Here is an 18,968-nt window from a genome sequence, read left to right as displayed (position 1 = left end):
TAAACCAATCGCATTGGCACAGCTTAATGCATTTAGATATGTAGAGGTGGTCAAGACAACAACAAAAGTTGTAAGTTAACGGAAATTTAACCTTTTAACGCAAAATTAGCTTTTTACGCAAGATTAACTACACACACGTTCTATAAATATGGCAAATTTAACTCGTTAATAGATATCTATAGGTATATATATTCACAATTAATTAATTTTGACTGTGTGTGTGTGTGTATATATAGCCACATCTCAATCCAATAGGGCACCTTTGGGGTGTGGTGGAACGGGAGATTTGCATCATAGATGTGCAGCCAACAAATCTGCAGCAACTGCATAATGCTATCATGACCAAAATCTCTGAGGTATGTTTCCAACACCTTGTTGAAAGTATGCCACGGATAATTAAGGCAGTTCTGAAGGCAAAAGGGGGTCCAACCTTTTACTAGCAAGGTGTACCTAATAAAGTGGTATACTTTACTTTATTGGCTTTATCAATTCACATTGATAAACCGGTGTAGTAGGCATAGCACATAAAAAGTAAATAAATGAAATACAAACTAATGATAAACTTACTAATTGTTGTGAGTTTCCAGGGAACATTTAAAAATATATATATTTTTAAACTTAAACCCCAGAGGGAGACTCAGGAGGTTCGGTTTGTGCTTGTTCATCACATGTAAAGAGGCTTCTATCGGTTTGAGGTAAATAATGACGCGTGGAGGGTCGCCAGGGGGCATGTGGGGATAGATCCGGCTCAGAGTGGTCATGGAATGGACCAGTTCTGCTCCTGGTCCCGACAGTCTGCTGCGGGGTGGTGTCGGAGAAGATCCGGCTTCGGTGTGAAAGAGAGGAGGCGGTGCAGGAAGTGTGTGTGTCTGCTGTGTTTGAGTCATGAAGTCTGTCCTGCTGCTGGTTCTGAGCTTCTGCTCCTATCGGACCGATGGATCCCGCGTCAGGGGAGATCGGTACTTTAACAGAAGCTCTATGGGTGGGCACCAAGTGGACCTGGACCTGGACCTGTCGGCGGTGTTTCGCCGGGTGGATCCGCGCTTTCTGTCCGTCACCATCGACGCGAGCCTGGCGGCGCAGGAGCGCTTCATGCTGCTGCTGGGGTGAGATATTATTGTCCACAGAACAGGTTAAATCTAACTCAGGGTTCGGGTTTCTGCACTGTATCCAGCTTTTAGACTTGATCCCGAGTTTGATTTAATAGTGAAACTATTAATGAAGCGGGAAACTTCCACCGGAGCCTGTAAAGTTAAGTCAGAAAAGAAAGTCCCAGCCGTGCTCCGGAGTTGGTTCATATTGAGACGCAAACCATGATTTTTAAAGGTAAAATCTGTGGAGAGGTCAGAGTATTAGAGACATAAACTGTGAGAGATGAGATGTCAAATGTAAGGACAAAAATAAACAAATTCACTCTGAAGAACAAAAAGCTGGTGCTGGTAGATTAGTTTTGTTTATACATCTGATCCAGAGTGAGTTCATCTGGTTTAAACAAACAATAAAATGACGTGACACTGAATTTTTTTTTTTAAACGAAGAGTAACAGATATTTTGATTAAAAAGTCACATTTCTGTGCCAAAAGGGGAACAAAATAAAACTCTGAGCATGAGTATAAACTTCATAATCTGATCCTGAGTCAGTTGACCTGATTGAATTATCAGTGAAATGCAGGAGAACACTAAAGCTTTGTGTCCTGGCTCTGGTCCATGGACGGCACCCTGACCAGATGTCTGAACTATCTCGTCTGGCTATTTTTAAAGGGGACATTTTATCCAAAAATTTGGATAAAATTTGGACACTTTTCCAGCTCTTCTACACTAATATATTTGAATTTGGGGTGCCAGTGTTTTAAAACAATAACCGCGTCCATTTTGCTGCTGCGACAACTCCCTCTCTTGTCCCTCTAGTCTGGGTGAACTGTTCAGATTCCGCTCCCCTTCCTACGTAGAAAGAGGAATCTGAACTCCCCAGCAGTGGCCAACACCCAGTCTCCACCCAAAGCAAAGCTCATTCATCGCTGCAAAGAAAAACGGTTGGCAGTATGGCGAATTTGAGATCTAAGCAGGTAAATTGCTCTGTTGTTGGCTGCAGTGACCAGCACAAGACCCGAGTGTCAGATGACCTACGACGGAAGTGGATAAAGTTTATTTTTGACAGCAAAGTTCTGGCTATGGTCGGCAAAAACCTATCTGTGTGTGCCAAACATTTTGACATGAACTGTTTCCACAATTTGGGTCAGTACAATGCAGGACTGGCAGCAAAACTTTTGCTGAATGAGGGATCGATACCGACCATCCTTGGGGAAAGGACAGACAATGTACGTGTGCTTTGTGTTTATTTTGTCCGATTACCACGAGCTAATGCTAACCACTAGTTCATGCAGGTACAAATGATGGATCAAACATTTATGGTTCCAACGGCGTGGGGGCAGCAATGACCAGTGCTCGTGCTCAACTGTTGTCATAGCAGCCTGACGCCGAACCGAGGTCTGCACGTTGGTCGGAAGAGGGGGACGGAGTGTGAGCCGCAACAGGAAAACCAACCGCCTTAGTGCTGAGTGCGACAGACCGTGTACAGAGCGGGCTGCTGTGCTTGTTCCGTGAGGAATTTGACCAAATGATTTCACAGACATGTCATTAAGGTACCTGGGACCTGTGTGAACTGCTGGAAGAGGAGTATAATTGTTCTCCTTTGATGTGGAGGAGCAGCGACTTTGAGCCCCTCTCTGATGACTGAGCTCCTAACCCCCTTCAGCGGAAGATTATTTCTTCCCCACTGCCTGCCTGAGAGTTTTTTTTCCCTAAAATCAATAATCCGTTCTCTGGTCTTTTTAGTGTTGAAAGCCAAGTTGTTCTCAACACACCAGTCTGTCGTCCTCTGAATGTCCTCTCTGTCAATTTCAACCTTAAAGGTGACATATTGTGTAAAAAATCCCTTCTTCCTCATTTAACAAGCCATTCTGATTTTCATTTTAAAAATGTGTCACTCCTTAAATTCACTCCACCTCCTCTGCTAAGCCCACCCACTCAAATCCACCCTGCGAGACGGATGAAGCCAGCTTCAGGTGGACATGTTCTGTTGTCAGCTGTACTGAGGAGAATGCATCTTCCATCTCCCAGCAGCCTCAGAGGATATAAGAGCCCAGTGGATAAACTATATTTGAGGGTAATGTTCCAGCAGAGTTAGCTAAAGACCACTTTTTCAGTTACAACAGCTGCTTGTTTCATGGGAATACTGCCCCAAACATGCACTGGCCAGGAAGCAAAAAAGCACAAGTAAGGAGAAAACCTGGCACATCAATTAGCCAGGACTGAAAACGGAAATCCATCTCCTTCAGCTGGCTTGTTCAACAAAAACAATGAAGCAACACCAAATGTATACAGTCATTGAGTTTCTGTTTTTACTTTGGTGTTCAAACCTGACTGCTTTTTCACAAGAAGCTGCCAGTGTGAGCAGCAGGTGATGAACTGTCCTAATTCCTCCCTTTGGTTTGCTGGATAGTTTGTTTGCATTTCCCACTGTAAGCGAACCGCACCACTTCGATGAGCTTTCACACACGGTTTAGGCCCAAAATACATCTGTGATTTGTTCAGAGAATATAAACCCAGCAGAGCTCATAGATCCAAGGACTCAGGTCAGCTGGTCCAGTCCAGAGTCCAGACTAAACATTTAGAAGCAGCCTTTAGATGTTATGCTGCAAACAAGTGGAACAAACTGCCAGAGGAGATTAAACTGTCACCAAATGTAGACATTTCTAAATCCAGGTTAAAAACATGTGTCTATGCATGAAATCTGCACAGTATCTTTGAACTTATCTAGACTGTTGCTTGTTTTTATTCATTTGAATTATTTTGTTTCTTTCTACTTATATTCTTTTACATATTTTTATTGCTTTTTCTGCTCCCTGCTGCAATGCTTTTATTTTATGTAAAGCACTTTGAATTGTTTTGTACATGAAATGTGCTATACACATAAATTGACTGACTTTGAACAGGTGTACCTAATAAAGTGGCTGGTGAGTGTAGATATATGTGTATATATATATATATATATATATATATATACATTCAGTCAAGTTTTGTGAGTCAAGATCTTTGCCGTTTGTTTCCTCTGCAGGTCTCAGAAGATCAAATTTCTGTCTGAAGCTCTGAGTCCAGCTTTTTTAAGGTTTGGGGGGACGAGACAAGACTTCATGGTTTTCACTCCTCAGAAAAGCCGGCAGCAGAAAGCAGGACTCACTGCAGGTAAACCAACATGTTGTTGTCTCCTGAGCACCTGAAAGGCAAGCACAGAATGAAACTGTTAATCTGTTTTCTAAATCTAACAAACCCAAACATTTTTAATCTCACAAAGTTAAAACTTTAGTTTAAAACTAGTTTAAAACTCCTCAATGCCTCAAGAGGGAGTCTAACTCCACTTTGGTCCCCAGGAGTCTCACTCATGGCGGCTCATTACTAGTTAGCTTAAAACTGCTTTTGGTCACAGAAATGCCAAAAACCACATCACACTGAATACAATCAAAGTCCAAACTAAACCCGAATGCAGTAATGATTAAAACTCTACTAAACTAAAATGAGAACTATATATTGGGCTGATGGGAACTATATATTCCCATTATGGGAATTATGGGAATGGGAACTATATATTCCCATTAGCCTTTGCTAGCACAAGTGGTTAACGTTCAGAGTCACCTACCCTGCTGCCAAAGTAAGACATGACAGTCAGTGGGTCTACATGATGAGATTAACTGGATTATAGCTATAGTTGGGTTATACTCCTTATCTGAGCAAGGGTAATAATCCTTGGCTATATGGCGGTGAATGAATCGAATCACTGGCATAAAGCATGCCATACCCCAGTACGATAGGCAGTGCTGTACCCATTTCAACTATCGCTAATAGATAATAGAGCCACTCTTCACCATCAACAACAACAAAACTAAGGCATTAGAGAAAGATGGCGAATGAAGAGCAAGATGAAGCTACGTCCCTCTACATTTAGTTTATGATGAACATGGTTATGGGACAAACGCGATGCACTCTCCATCGCCTTGTTTATTTCTTTACGACGGCGATGATGACAACCATAATAATATCGTCTCCTTCGACTTCCGGTTGACGATCGCGGGAAAAATCTCGAGCATGCGTAGAACGCTCCATCCGATCCACTGTCGTCTACATGCACGTTCAGTGTACATTTGGATCGACTTATCTCGGGGTCTTAATTCGATCACGAGTAACCCGATCTGATTAGTTTTTTTTTTGGTCAGATTAAGGTGTCTACATGAGCTGAATAACTCAATCTTATTGTAATTTAGCCATTAATCCAATCCGATGGCGCGCATGTAACCGCACTGACTGTTGTTGTAAGACTTGTTTGGTTCAGAATACCTGTAAGACAGATAATTTAGATTCTGTTCAGATCATGGAGTGATGGTTTCCTGGGTCCAAACCTCTGATTGTAACCTGAAGTCTCTCAGGTGCCATTCAAGGGCAATGGTTCAGTTAGTTCGACTCGTCTTCTTTGTTGAAATGCAGTGACAGACCTCGAAGGTTAAGAAATAAATCTGTTATCCAGTGAAGTGTCTCTTTTTATTTATTTAATACTTTTAGGTAATGTTATTTAAGTTTTATGCATTTAGTTTTCTACCAATGGGACACTGATTTTTGTTTTTATCTGCACTTTCTGGAGACTTTGTATTTTTTGGACATTTATTTACTTTTTTCAATTTTTTTACATTTTATTAATAGAGTCTTAGAACTTTTTTCTAACTAATTTTGAGGAACAATTTCATTATCTTTTTTCTTCCTGACATTTTTGTTTTTGTAAAATTGTCCATTAAATTTGCAGGTATTTATTTATTTATACTTTTTACATTCTACATATATTTCAGTCATTTTCATGTTTTTTTCCTTTGCTGCTCGCCTCACTCATTTTCAGGCTGCTGGAAGTGAAATGATTTCAGTTTTATCAAGAATCATGTTAATAATCATGAATCTGCAGCTGCTTGCGGATTTGAAGTGATGTACAGTGACATAAAACATCTGGTTCTGTTGAGAGAAGAAGACCAGCTCTGTGCAGGGTGTGTGTGACTTTCCTGAGCTGTTGCAGTGTCGTTGTGTCATCAGATGAGTCCTGTGATGCCGTGCAGCTTCCCTGGTGGCTCGAGCAGCAGCTGAAACAAGACTGGGTTCAGCAGCAGCAGATCCTGATGACGGAGGAGCTGCAGAGGAAATACCACAGGATCCAATTCTCAGGTGGGTCCTAATGGTTCAGACGGTGTCACCACAGAGACCCAGAGCATCCTCTGACTGTGCTTCTCTGTCTCAGAGCTCACCGTGGACCTGCTGCACTCCTTCAGCAGCTGCACCGGCTTTGATCTGATCTTCGGCCTCAATGCTCTGCTCAGGACATCTGACAACAGCTGGAACAGCAGCAACGCTCGCACGCTGCTGCAGTACTGCGAGTCCAGACAGTACCGCATGTCCTGGGAGCTGGGAAACGGTGCGCATTAATGCTGCTGTGCAGATGCTTAATACAGGTGTTAAGATATAGGTTTATATCAGTGACATAAAGAACGAAAAACCTTGTCCCAAGAAAATGGATGAATTGGTGAAATGATAAAAAATATAAAAAAAATTGCGAAGTTATACATTTTATGTAAACAAAATCTTTCAAATGTCAACGTTTCATTAAGAATATTATGATTAAAAAAAAGAAAAGATAAATAATGTTAATGGATAATACGAAATATATAAACATTTATATAATATATAAAAAATGATTTAATTGTTTAAACAGAATATTAATGTGATAGAAATCAACAAAGTGTTATAACATTTAAAACAAAAAATAATGCAAAATATTATGGGTGTCAAGTCAAAGGTATGAAAATAACGAAAAATTAAAACTGTAGAAAAAAAAGATTTTTGAATGAAAGTTAGGAGTTATGTAAAAACATGACAGATAAGAAATGATACAACTGATTAAATGTCCAAAAGTATTATTTAGAAAATAAATCAAATGTTTTAAATGTCAGAGTCAGAGTGACAGAAATAGTCAGAATGACAGAAATACATAAGAAAGAAAGATGTTGAGGACCTTTAAAGGTGACATATTCTATTTTTAACAATTTGACATGAGTTGAATGAGAGGGGCTTTAGTCAAAATACCTGTTGATTTAAGCACAGTGGCTCTTTGTCTCAGACTGTTTTGACACCTCTTTGTTAACAGTCTGTTTTCAGGGTGGACTTAGCAAGTGCTCAACCCCACCCTTTTGGTGAGGTCAACAGCTACTCAAACACAATGAAACTATTCCTACAGTCATACCAAAAACACTCCAACTCTACATATAGTAGGGGTGCAATGGTACAGGTAACCCACGATATGGTTCGTACCTCGGTTTTTGGGCCACGGTTTCAGTTCAGTTTCGGTACGCGTTTTGTGCGTAAAGAGAACAATTTTTCTCTCTTTATTTTGCTTGTCAACAAAAACTGTAAACATACGATTATCACTGGGATACTGAATAATATAACAAATTTATTTCAAGCTAACAGTTACTAAACAAAAGTTCCAAATGGTAAAATTTAAATTCTGACTCGGACCTCAGAAATTCCGACATTCGTGTACAACTTGAACGCACCATTAGTCGCAGCACACAAACGCCGCCCTCTCAATGCACGCTGCAATGTAAATTAGTCTAACTAATGCTGGGCTTACACCAAATGATTTTCACAGTCCCAGACTAAAAACTGACAGTCTTTAGGAGTCTAACTGGAGTCTCGGCTCGCTCTCGTCATCTCGATCGTTAAGTTTAAGGCGGTGATCTGCAGCCTGCTACCGCGTTCCATACTCGTTTTTCCCTAGTCTTGGGCTTGGGATCATGTCAAACGTGTTTAATATTATCGCAGGTCGCAGTGACGTAACACAATCAACAATCAATAGATGAGCACTGACAAAATCGGAAACAGGAAAGTAGACAGTCAGTAACAAACATGTCGGCGGACGTAGAAGAACGAGCGACAAGCAGGCGAAAATGGACTGTCCAAAAGGAGTCCATATAGCAAAGGCCGTTCCCATATTCTGTGGCGTTTTCTTTTCTTTTCTTTTTGTTGGGTTTTTCACTACAAACGACTGCACAGACAAGAGCAGCTGTAGCTAAAAGCTGCTTCTCCTCCATTTTTGTAAAACTTCTGCTGAGCATGATGAGAAAAAAAAATCTAGTTGTAGTCTTGTAACCCTACAAGATTCACAGTCTTTGTAAAATCTTTAGTGTGAGGCTGGTCTAGAACTAAAAACTCTGAACACTAGTCTTTCAATGTGAGCTGATAGCCTTTCAGAGTCTTTTCAAAGTCTTCTGGTGTGTGGGTAGCATAATGGAACATTACTCCGGTGTTAGACTCTGTTAGCCCAGCCGTCCAGACCAGACACCAGCCCCCACTCGACGGCCCACCAACCATTGGCAATCGCTGAGCAGGCCAGTTTGGTGGCCAGGCCACCGGGAAATGTCCTGATGCTCCCGATGCCTAGTCCACCACTGCTCTCAACTCCTCCGCTAGTGCTGGCCATGCCGCTTTGTTTTCTTTTTTCCGCTTCCGTGTGCAAGCTGCACTTTGAACCCGCCTCCAGTTATAACAATGTGACTGAGTGGGCATGCGTGGATGGAGGCTCAACGGTGATTGGACATTAACTCGCATCTAGCGGGGAGGGCTTTCACATGCCTGGACAGGTACACACAGTGGCCTGTAAAGCATCAACGCAAAATGAATTGCAATACCGAAAACCTGCAGTCCATAAGGGTGTATTGTCCCGTGCATAATGGACCGAATGGTTCAATATTTTACAGAGTACCGTTGCATCCCTAACATATAGATATAGATAGTTACTCTTTTGATCCCAGAGGGAAATAGTTTAGCAGTGTAGCTGTAAGTTAGCAGCAGATGCTAGTAAACAATGCTTTCTCATCAACAGTAATGGACTTAGCCGGAGATGTACACAGCGCAACTCGTAGTAATGCATGTGTACCATTAATTATTCCGTCTAAACATTTTCTATATATTCACCTTATTAAAAAATTGTACTTGGAGACCTACATCTTTATCAGAAACATGCCGGTAATGTAATGTTAACACACCGAGAGCGGTACACGGTGTTCAATGTAGCAATGAGGGTGAGGAGAGGACCGGTGTTGTGTTGAAAACACACCTTATCCACACAGCTGCAGGTTGTCTGAGTTACAGAACGTAACCGTTCAACTAGAAAGCTTCAGTTAACAAAGTGATGTGGTAACAATAATGTTCATCTTTCAGAAAGTAACAGCAATAACTCCTTACAGGTTGTGTCATCTTCATTAGCTAAACTGTTAGCATTAGCTACTGCTAAAGGAAAAAATAAATCGATAAATAAACCATGAGGAATTATTTCTCAGATACTTCCATTTCTCTGCTCTGAAGTTCAGGCTCTGAGAGTAGGAACTGATCCCTCTTTGTGGCTCAGTTTCTTTCTTTCCAGCGTTGAACTGGACCAAGTTGTTAAAACAGCTGGATGAAAAGTGGTTGCTGCACATACAGTCTTTAGCTAACTCTGCTGGAACATTACCCTCAAATATAGTTTATCCACTGGGATCTTATATCCTCTGAGGCTGCTGGTAGATGGAAGATGCATTCTCCTCAGTACAGGTGACAACAGAACATTTCCACCAGAAGCTGGCTTCATCTTTTCTAACAGGGTGGATTTGAGTGGGTGGACTTAGCAGAGGAGGTGGAGTCAATTTAAGGAGTGACATACTTTTGAAATGACAATCAGAACGGCTTGTTAAATGAGGAACTTTCAAACAAAGGGGAACTAAAAAATTAATACCAGGGTTGTGTTTTTGGTGACTTCAGATACTCTAATATCTGCTCCCAGCTACAGAAAAAATGAATTTTTACAGAATATGTCACCTTTAAAACATCACCTCATACTTATAACAAATAGTGTAAAAAATGAGTCTGCTGCTTTCTGCAGTTCATCAATTAACAGGAACAAATGTTAGTTAGTTGGAGACTATTTTCAGTTGAGGATGAATAGTTTTCATATTGTCATGTGAAAAAACTGTTTGAAAATATCAGCAGATGTGGTTCTTCTGTCATTCTCTTTTTGCTGATTTATTGCAGAGAAGTAGCAGTAATTCTGAAACTCTGCGGTTTCTTATTTAAGGTTTGATTTTCACTTCCGCGTCTTCATGTGTTGTGAGGCTCACACAGGAAATGATTTCACTGTCGCTGAAGCGTCACAAGTGTCTGTTGTGTTCTCAGAACCAAACAGCTATGAGAAAAAGGCCGGGATTCGGGTGGATGGATATCAGCTCGGACTGGATTTTACTCGTCTCAGAAAGATAATGTCAGAGTCCAAACTGTACCGGGACACCGGGCTGTATGGGCCAGACGTGGGCCAACCACGGGACCACAGAACAGACATAATGAAGGGGTGAGAGTTCAGATATTTCATCAAATGTTTCTGCTACGTGACCTTAATTAAACACTTCAAGAAGCCTGTACCTACAAAGCCTGAATTTTCTTTTCGTAACTTGATGTTTCCCCTCCGTTTGTCTCTGCTGCAGCTTCCTGCAGAGTGGAGCCAAGGCCATCGATGCCTGCACCTGGCACCAGTGAGTTCACCTTCACCACAGGTTCAATCTGACTGCAGCGGTCGCAAGAGATGTTCTGTTTAAACAAGTAGCCATGTCAAACAAATGTAAAATCAAAGAATGGTCTTTAAAAAATGCTTTCCTTTTAGAAATTCAACTGCCTGTTGAGCTGAGGAGGATTTTTGGGTCATCGTTGGTGTTAAAAGGCAGAAACAAATGAAGAGCTAAACTCTGCAATTATTGGAGATAAAAAAAAAAACTTTTTGTTTAACCTAAATTGATTCCTGTGGAGGTGTCGGATTTAGAACTAAACCAGAAAATCTACCAGTTAAAGATGACACGATTCTCCTGTGTCAGAAAAAGACACATGTTTGTATTTAAAATGAAATCCTTTAGATAATTATTTAAAATATAATATTATCATTTCTTTCCGCCAATCAAATCTACATTGGCTGCTTCTTAAATTGAAATGTTTTGAATGAAGTGGCAATAAATTTACATTTTTTTCTGAGCCATTTGGTTCAGATTAACTCACTCATTTAAGACAGCAGTTAGATAACTTGAAATCATTTAAATATTATGAGCAAATAAAACAGATGTTGGATATCAAAACAACAGCAGCCCTAAAATGGCGCCTTGTGGAACTGCTGAATCTCAGTGAATTTCTTACTCAAAAACAGATATTTCTTCTTTTTTTTTTTTTCTTCATCACTGTTCATTTTATTTGGTTCTAACATTTTGATTTCCTCTCTTTTAGTTATTATGTGAATGGAAGAGACACATCTTTGGAGGATTTTCTTGATCCGGAAGTTTTTGACACTCTGGCCTTAAAGATCAATGAAGTCCTGGAGGTGGTGGCATTGTGAACGCAGTGTTTATTGCCTCGGTGTTTGATGAACGGGAGGTTTCAGTCTGTATTTTCTCCTCTGATTCAGACGGTAAAGCTGGAATCTCCTGGTAAGTCAGTGTGGCTTGGCGAGACGAGCTCAGCCTACGGAGGAGGAGCAGTCGGACTATCAGACACATTTGTTGCAGGATTCATGTGAGTCGAGAACAATAGCCAATTGCAGTCAGTATTCTTTGTGATGTTGTTCATATTGAGGATCAGCTGTTACCGAGTCAAACAGGAAACTGTTAATTAGCTGAAATGGAAGGTTTTATAACCCACCATTCAAAGGTCTCATATTTACCTGTGTTTTTAAATTAAGGTCTGAAAGGAGGTTGTTTTGTATTTTAATGCACTCAATGTGTGCAGCTTAACACTGTGACTGTGGAGACCGAAAAAAGGGTCTAAATAAAAGAAAAGAAATCAGACAAAACTTAAGAATGACTCAAGATGAAAGAGAGTTAAAACAAAAAAGATGAAATCCAGATGAGTCCAAGACATAAAATAAGTTGATTCAAAATCAAAGCATCTGACACAAAGGTGAAGATGACTCGAGATCTAGACGATACAAAAGAAAAAAAACTTGATTTGAACGTATTAGCAAGACGTGCTAACATTAGTTTAGTAGACTGTTTGACTAATATTTTAGTTTTCTGTTTGTTCTCTGCTTCAAAATGTTGAGGAGCAAACCCAAACATGGTGAGACTTCATCTAAACTCATTAGCATTAGCCTGTTAGCTTCACAATAGCAAACAAGAGGAGGAGCAGAGATCACATTCATAGTTTCATGGAGGTCAGAATGACACCAGGAAACATTCATGTTGAGGTTTGAGGTCTCTCAGAGTTGTATGACTCTGGCTGATTTAGTTTACTGTTTACCTAGCAGCTCCGGTCTCATGACCAATCTTAAAAGAATTCTGCTGCTGACGTACAACAAGGCTCATTTGTGGGTTTCATTGAATTTAGCTCAAGCATAAAAATATATATATTTTTTATTTAGGTTTTAAATGAAAGAATAGATTTCCAATTGAAGTTTCCTCCATGTTTCAACTCAGTTGATGCATACTTAAGCATCCATCCAACCAATTATCCAAAGTAAATCTCAACTGTTTTTGGACAACAGTGTCTGGCTTCTTCAGAGAAAGGTATGGAATTACAGAGGTGCCACAAAAAGAAATCTGTAAAAGGCAAGATTTTTAATGGATTGAATCAAATAAATATTGATATATTAAAACAGCTGCTGAAAGAAAAGTAGAATTCACAGTTAATTGTTCATATTTGTATATTAAATTTTTTTTCTGTAAGTTTTGATTTTAAACATTTGCTTATCTAATTTTTTTAGAAAGCTTTTTTAATCACACGATTTTTCCATTTATGCTTTTGCAAAAAAGTAAATTAAAAGTGAAGAATGGATTACTACATCACATTTTAATCGGCAAATGTTTGTCCTCGTTCTGGTGCTTGTAAGTAACTGGTTTATTTAGAGTGGATGTAAAATATCAGTGAGTGTGATGTTCACACAAGTAAAAGTAACACAGGTAGATTTCATCACATGAATAATGAAATATCATCTCAGTTTTATCATCAGAATGTGTTAAAATCCTTATTTTCTGCATATAACCGACGCTTATTTGTTGTCTCTGTGGATCTGTGCTGGTTTTGAAATGACTTCTTGCACAATAGCTGATAGTTATAGAAAAACTGAAATTTCTTGCTCCCCTTTAAAATTCCTGAATGAATATCTGATGAAACAGGTGAAATGGGAGCTAATTTTCTGGATGTGCTGTGTGATCTGTGTGCAGGTGGCTGGATAAATTGGGTCTGGGAGCCAAACTGGGCCTGGATGTCGTGATGAGGCAGGTGTTGGTCGGTTCTGGGAGCTATCACCTGATCGACGAGGACCTGAATCCTCTTCCTGTGAGACTTATTCAGTGATTTCATTCTGTTAAAGTCACCCTGTAGAAGCAGTTTGGCTATTTTTTATCTCTGAAAATGTGAGCTGGTGTCTTAAAGTTTTTTGTTATATATCAAGAAAATTTTATGTTAAATCCAGACTTTTTTCCAGACCTCAAACACATTTGAAGGTGACCAAGAAACTTAAGTTTAATATTATTTTTTTGCTGCTGCATGTTGGTGTTTTTTAAGTTTTCATTTCACAGCAGTCACAGAAAATCACAAAAACTGACGTATTTATGGGTAAAGTCTTTAATCTGTCGATCGATTTGTAAAAATCTATTCTAGGTTTTTTTTAATCACTTTTGAGGAAATAAAACGTTCTGTTTTTGCAGGATTTTCTGCTTTTGCAGGATTTTCTGCTTTTTGTCTGTATTATCTGATGTTAAACTGAGAATCTTATGGTTGAGCGCAGCTGAACAAGAATTGGGCTCAATTTAAACAAAAAGGTTTTAAAATCAGATTTGATTGGAGTAGAAGTAAATAAAGCTGCAGATTTAATCCATCTTTATTAAAAAGCAGAATGTTTTCCTCTGGAGATGGTGGAGACAATAATCAGAGCTAAAAAACGAGCAAACAGCAGGTGATCAGGACTAAATAACACCTTGAAATAAGCTGTCGTCGGTTAACACTTTGACTACAACATGTCTGTAATGTGTCAGATGTTTGTTAACTGCTTTAAGTCGATAAGCTCGGACTGTGTTTTATCTCTCTTTAGGATTACTGGCTGTCGGTTCTCTACAAGAGACTTGTTGGACCCGAGGTTTTGAAAATTCAAGCTGTTTCAAATTTTGGTCGAAGTAAACGAGTGAGGATGTATTTGCACTGCGCCAACAAAAAGAGGTACTCACAAAAACAAGACAAAATCTACAGGAGGCTGGAAAACCCTTTTATTTTACATGTATTCATTCTGATTTAGTTTCAAAGATGCAGGAATAGTGTCTCCTTGAATTTTTTTAAGAAATTATGAACACAGGAGAAAAAGGAATAAGTTACATCAGAGAAGATTTAAAGTCTGAAAATTGTTTTTACTTCATTTATAGGCTGACAATTAAGTTTGATTTAACACTAACTCTGAAATGTTTACAGGAAACACCCTGAGTGGGAATGATTGGATTTTAGAAAGCATTGTTAAAGGGAAACTTCACAATTTTTGGTAAAAAAAAATCCAACCTCAGATAAAGAGCCAGACATATTACATTGTGTCATTATTTATTGAACAGAAGTTGAGACATTAAGAAGGTATGTAGCAGCCAGGTGCTGCTGATCAATGCACTGATTAATTGATCATCAGTTAGTGTGAGCACATCTATAAAAGCAGAAGTTCAGTCAGTTTTCTGCTCTGGAGCATTCAGATGTGTGTTAACACAATGCCCGGAAAGACACCAGCAATTATCTTAGAGAAGCAATTGTTGCTTCCCATCAATCTGAGAAGGGTTCTGAGGCATTTTCCAAACTATTTGGAGTCCGTCATTCTACGGAGAGAAAGATTATTCACAAGTGGAAAACTTTCAAGACAGCTGCCAATCTTTCCAGGAGTGGACGTCACAGCAAGGTCAAAAACCCAAGAGCTACATCTCAGACTCTACAGGCCTCAGTTAGCATGTTAAATGTTTAAGCTCATGACAGTACAGTTAGAAAAAGACTGAACAAGGATGGCTTGTTTGGAAGGGTTACAGGAGAAAGCCTCTTCTCTCTAAAAAGAACATGGCAGCACAGCTTAGGTTTGTAAAGCTACATCTGAACAAACCAGAAGACTTCTGGAACAATGTCCTTTGGACAGACCAGACCAAAGTTGAGATGTTAGATCATAATGCACAGCAGCACATTTGGAGAAAACCAAACACAGCATATCAGCACAAACACCTCATACCAGCTGTCAAGCACGGTGGTGGAGGGCTGATGATTTGGGCTTGTTCTGCAGCCACAGGACCTGGGCACCTTGCAGTCATTGAGTCCAACATGAACTCCTCTGGATACCAAAGTATTCTAGAGTCAAATGTGAGGCCATCTGTCCCACAGCTAAAGCTGGGCTGAAACTGGGTCATCAACAGAACAATGATCCCAAACACAGCAGCAAATCTACAACAGAACGTCTGAAAAAGAAAATAATCAAGCTGTTGCAATGGTCCAGTCAGAGTCCAGACCTCAACCTGATTGAAATGCTGTGGTGGGACCTTAAGAGAGCTGTGCATAAACCAATGCTGCAAACCTCAATGAGCTGAAGCAACGTTAGAAAGAAGAGTGGACCAGAATCCCTCCACAGTCATGTGAGAGACTGATAACATCACACAGAAAACCATTACTTCAACTTATTGCTGCTAAAGGTGCTTCCACAAGCTGTTGGATCATGGGGTTCACTTAGTTTTTCACACACTGCCTCTATGTTTTGTCTCAGTTTTTGTTCAATAAATAAAGACACAGCGTAATATGTCATGTGTTGTTACTTTGAGGCTGGAGTTAGTGAAGTTGGGGCCTGGTGAGGAACAGATGATTTAATAAAAAATAATGTTTTATTACATCTATATACATAAAGCTGTCAGATTATTTTAAGCACTAAATTATGAGAAGCTCAAGATAATTTAAATGTGGTTATTTTTCTTGTTTTGTCTTATTTGAATTGATCTCTTTATGAAGTGACGGCAGAGATGCAGAAACATGTTGGTTTGTCTTGGTTTAGGAAGATTGTCCTCGTAGATAAATAATCTTGTAACGCACCTTTTCTAAGACGTTCAGGCAGAAATATGAGCCTCTCTGCTTTTAATGTTACCCGTTTAGTCTGATTTTACTGGTTTGTTGAATATTTTGATTAGATTTAGATTTGATAAGTTTTCAAAAGGCTCAGATTTCTGTGTGCAACATTGTTTCCTCTTCAAAGATCTAAAAAATCCACTTAAATCACCCTGAATCAGACAGCAGGATTTTTTCACTTTGTGGTCCTGTTGCTGTTTGTGTGTTTGCAGCTACAGCAACGGAGCCGTGGTGTTGATATCCATGAACCTGAGTAAGAAACCAGCAAGGATCTCACTTCCTGCTCTGGCCTCCAGCAGCACAGTGGACGCTTTTGTCCTCCAGTCCGACCAGCCGGGGGAGGAGGGACTCTATTCCAGGTGCCTGAGCCGCCTCAATGAGCCATTTATATCTGAGTGAGACTGTAGAGTCATGGGGAAATCACGTTTATCTCGCCTGTAGTGTGATGTGCATCTTAACTGTGACACTTTAAACCTTCCTGAGACATGATTGCATTGAAGCCTGTTCTGCATAGGCTCTGAGGTCATCGTTGACGCTGTAAATCCACCTCAGCATGCAGAGCTTTGAAAAGTTTTCACAGTCGGGTTGGCACATTGTTTTCCACCTGGGACAGATGTTGAGTGTCGGCAGTGTGTGTTTGAATCAGGCCGACAGCAGCAGCCGCCTGTCAGGAAGCACAGCGTCCTCTTTTTATGAGATTGATGTTGTAGTTTTGGTCCATGCTGAGATGGTGATCGTTTCCACGTTTAGCCTCACCTCTCTGACCAGGGACGAGATGTCAGGCAGGATGTTTGTCACAGTCTGTTACAGTGAGTGTTTGGTCTGTCTGGGTACAACAGCCTGTCTTTGGTCCTGGAAATATTTATTTTTCTCTGAATCACCTTTAAGGTGAGGTATTCTAACCCACTATTCCTTTGATTAAATATGTGTCAGCTTCAGGAAAACAAGGTAAATTTCCTCTAAAAACATGTTGATATGCTGAGTAAATCAGTGTGTTAACACTCTGTCAGTCCCTCTGGATATTTTTCCTCTCTGTACTCCAGTTTGAGCATGAGCAAAGTGTCTTTTCTCTGCATGATGTTTGATTCAGGACCCAACATTTGCTTATCTTTCAATATTCAGGTATTCCGTTTTAATCAAATGCATGAGTCAGCTGTTTGTTGTTTTTATATCTCCGCTTCAGGAACTATTTTATTTCCTGCAGCTCCATAAAACACAACCAATATACCTCTGTGTGTAACAGCAACATCTCATCCTCACACAGATTTTTGATAATGCAGTAATTGTGTTATAATTTCACAACACATCCCCTCCACCCCAGACTCCGACTTTCTTCTGGTTTCATTGGGTTAAATTTAGTTTGTTCCACAACATTCACTTATTACTTCTTTACTGACTCAACTGACCAGAGTTTTACTCTTGCTGGTGACTTCAGATACCCTAATATATGCCCCACAGGAGCAGGAAAAAAGTTTTTCTGTAATTTCTCTCCGTAAAATGACTGTTTATTGACTTAAATAGCATTTGTAAATTTAAGAAGAGCCTTGTTTCACCATGTGTTGAGTGCCAGCAGGAAATCATGGGGTTTGACCTGGAAGAATCTGTCAGCTTTGTCCTGAGTTTAAACATCTCTGCAGATTCAGGTTAGTGACATCTGGTGGTACCTGATGTGACAAACTGTAGCTCGAATGTTCACATCAGACCCCAGAATGGATGAAAGATGTGATCTGTGTATTTCCAAAGCTGCTGATCTGCTTGATGTTCATCACAAAAGGTCTGCAGAGGTAATCAGAGCAAAGTGAAAACATGAGGTGAAGAAGCTCCTGTTGATGAGAGGTCCATTTGGAGCATGTTTGAATGTGCAGAGAGATCAGCAGCTGATGTGATAAAATCACAAAGGGACGTTTCCAACGTCTTCATCAGAAGCCGGAAGCAGTGATTGAAATCCAGATAAACTGAACAGAAAATCGTTTTTTCTTCTGAAGGTCGGTGAAACTGAACGGAGCCGTGCTGAAGATGGTGGATGATAAAACTTTTCCTGACCTCAGTGGCGTGCGTCTACCTCCAGCTGAACACCTGCAGCTTCCTGCGTACTCTCTGGCCTTCTTCGTCCTCGTAGACGCCAAAGCGACGGGCTGCCGCTGACACCAACACGGATACCTGGCGGCTCATCCCTTGTCTCTGACTGGACAGATTTGCTGCTGTGCTGTTTCTTTATGGAGAAGTTCCACGATTCCATGACACTCAGGTGGGGAGGGGACATTCAAGCCCTAAAACCCTTTCATATCAAAGTGCTGTTTGTAAGAAAATTTATTCTGTAATAAACTCTTTCTACAGTCATATGCTCGTGGTTCTTGTTACCGGATTGAAACTGTATGAACACCTGAGTTTGAATGTTGTTACAAACGGTAACAACCATTCCTACAGTACAACTTAAAGTTAACAGATGTTATAAGCTATTGTGGAGATGACTGAGCCAGAAAGGGGAAATAAGATGTACCACCTCCTTTTGAGGGCCATTTTCTGGGCTGAAATGTCTCCCCATGATCTGTTTAACTCCTTGTTCCTGCGATTGGAAATGAAGAGACCAAGAAAAGGCCAATCAGCAGACTCTGGTTCCTGGAAAAAGTTCTGTTGTGTAAAAAGATATCCGTCCAGTTTTGATGGCGGACAATGCCTCCAACAACAGGGTTTCTTCTAAGTTTTTGGTGGATTCAGAAAACAGTAAAAAAAATTAAAAAAAAAAAGCC

At 40.1% G+C, this 18,968-nt stretch overlaps 1 protein-coding gene across 1 annotated transcript; it reads left to right on the top strand.

Moving 5' to 3' along the window:
• Positions 1-835: 835 nt before the first annotated feature.
• hpse (heparanase) lies at positions 836-18,558 on the top strand. The gene is made up of 12 exons (XM_072371707.1): positions 836-1,106; positions 4,118-4,245; positions 6,130-6,258; positions 6,332-6,505; positions 10,297-10,468; positions 10,602-10,649; positions 11,386-11,479; positions 11,564-11,670; positions 13,317-13,431; positions 14,186-14,310; positions 16,431-16,577; positions 18,204-18,558. Exons 1-12 carry the CDS (start codon positions 886-888, stop codon positions 18,361-18,363), a joined length of 1,620 nt encoding a protein of 539 aa, XP_072227808.1. The 5' UTR covers positions 836-885; the 3' UTR covers positions 18,364-18,558.
• The last annotated feature ends 410 nt before the right edge of the window (positions 18,559-18,968 follow it).

This window comes from Leuresthes tenuis, unplaced genomic scaffold, assembly GCF_036924035.1.
Source record: "Leuresthes tenuis unplaced genomic scaffold, fLeuTen1.0.hap1 SCAF_19, whole genome shotgun sequence".
In the NCBI taxonomy this organism is placed as follows: Eukaryota; Metazoa; Chordata; class Actinopteri; order Atheriniformes; family Atherinopsidae; genus Leuresthes; species Leuresthes tenuis.
The sequence above is the reverse complement of the archived record's forward strand: the minus strand, read 5'-3'. Positions and strand labels throughout refer to the sequence as shown.

Bases quoted from the DNA above. Each gene is read 5' to 3' on its own strand.
- hpse (XM_072371707.1), top strand. From the start codon at position 886: ATGAAGTCTGTCCTGCTGCTGGTTCTGAGCTTCTGCTCCTATCGGACC. The intron at 4,246-6,129 runs GTAAACCAACAT...TTGTGTCATCAG, and splicing joins GAAAGCAGGACTCACTGCAG to ATGAGTCCTGTGATGCCGTG. The intron at 14,311-16,430 runs GTACTCACAAAA...GTGTGTTTGCAG, and splicing joins CACTGCGCCAACAAAAAGAG to CTACAGCAACGGAGCCGTGG.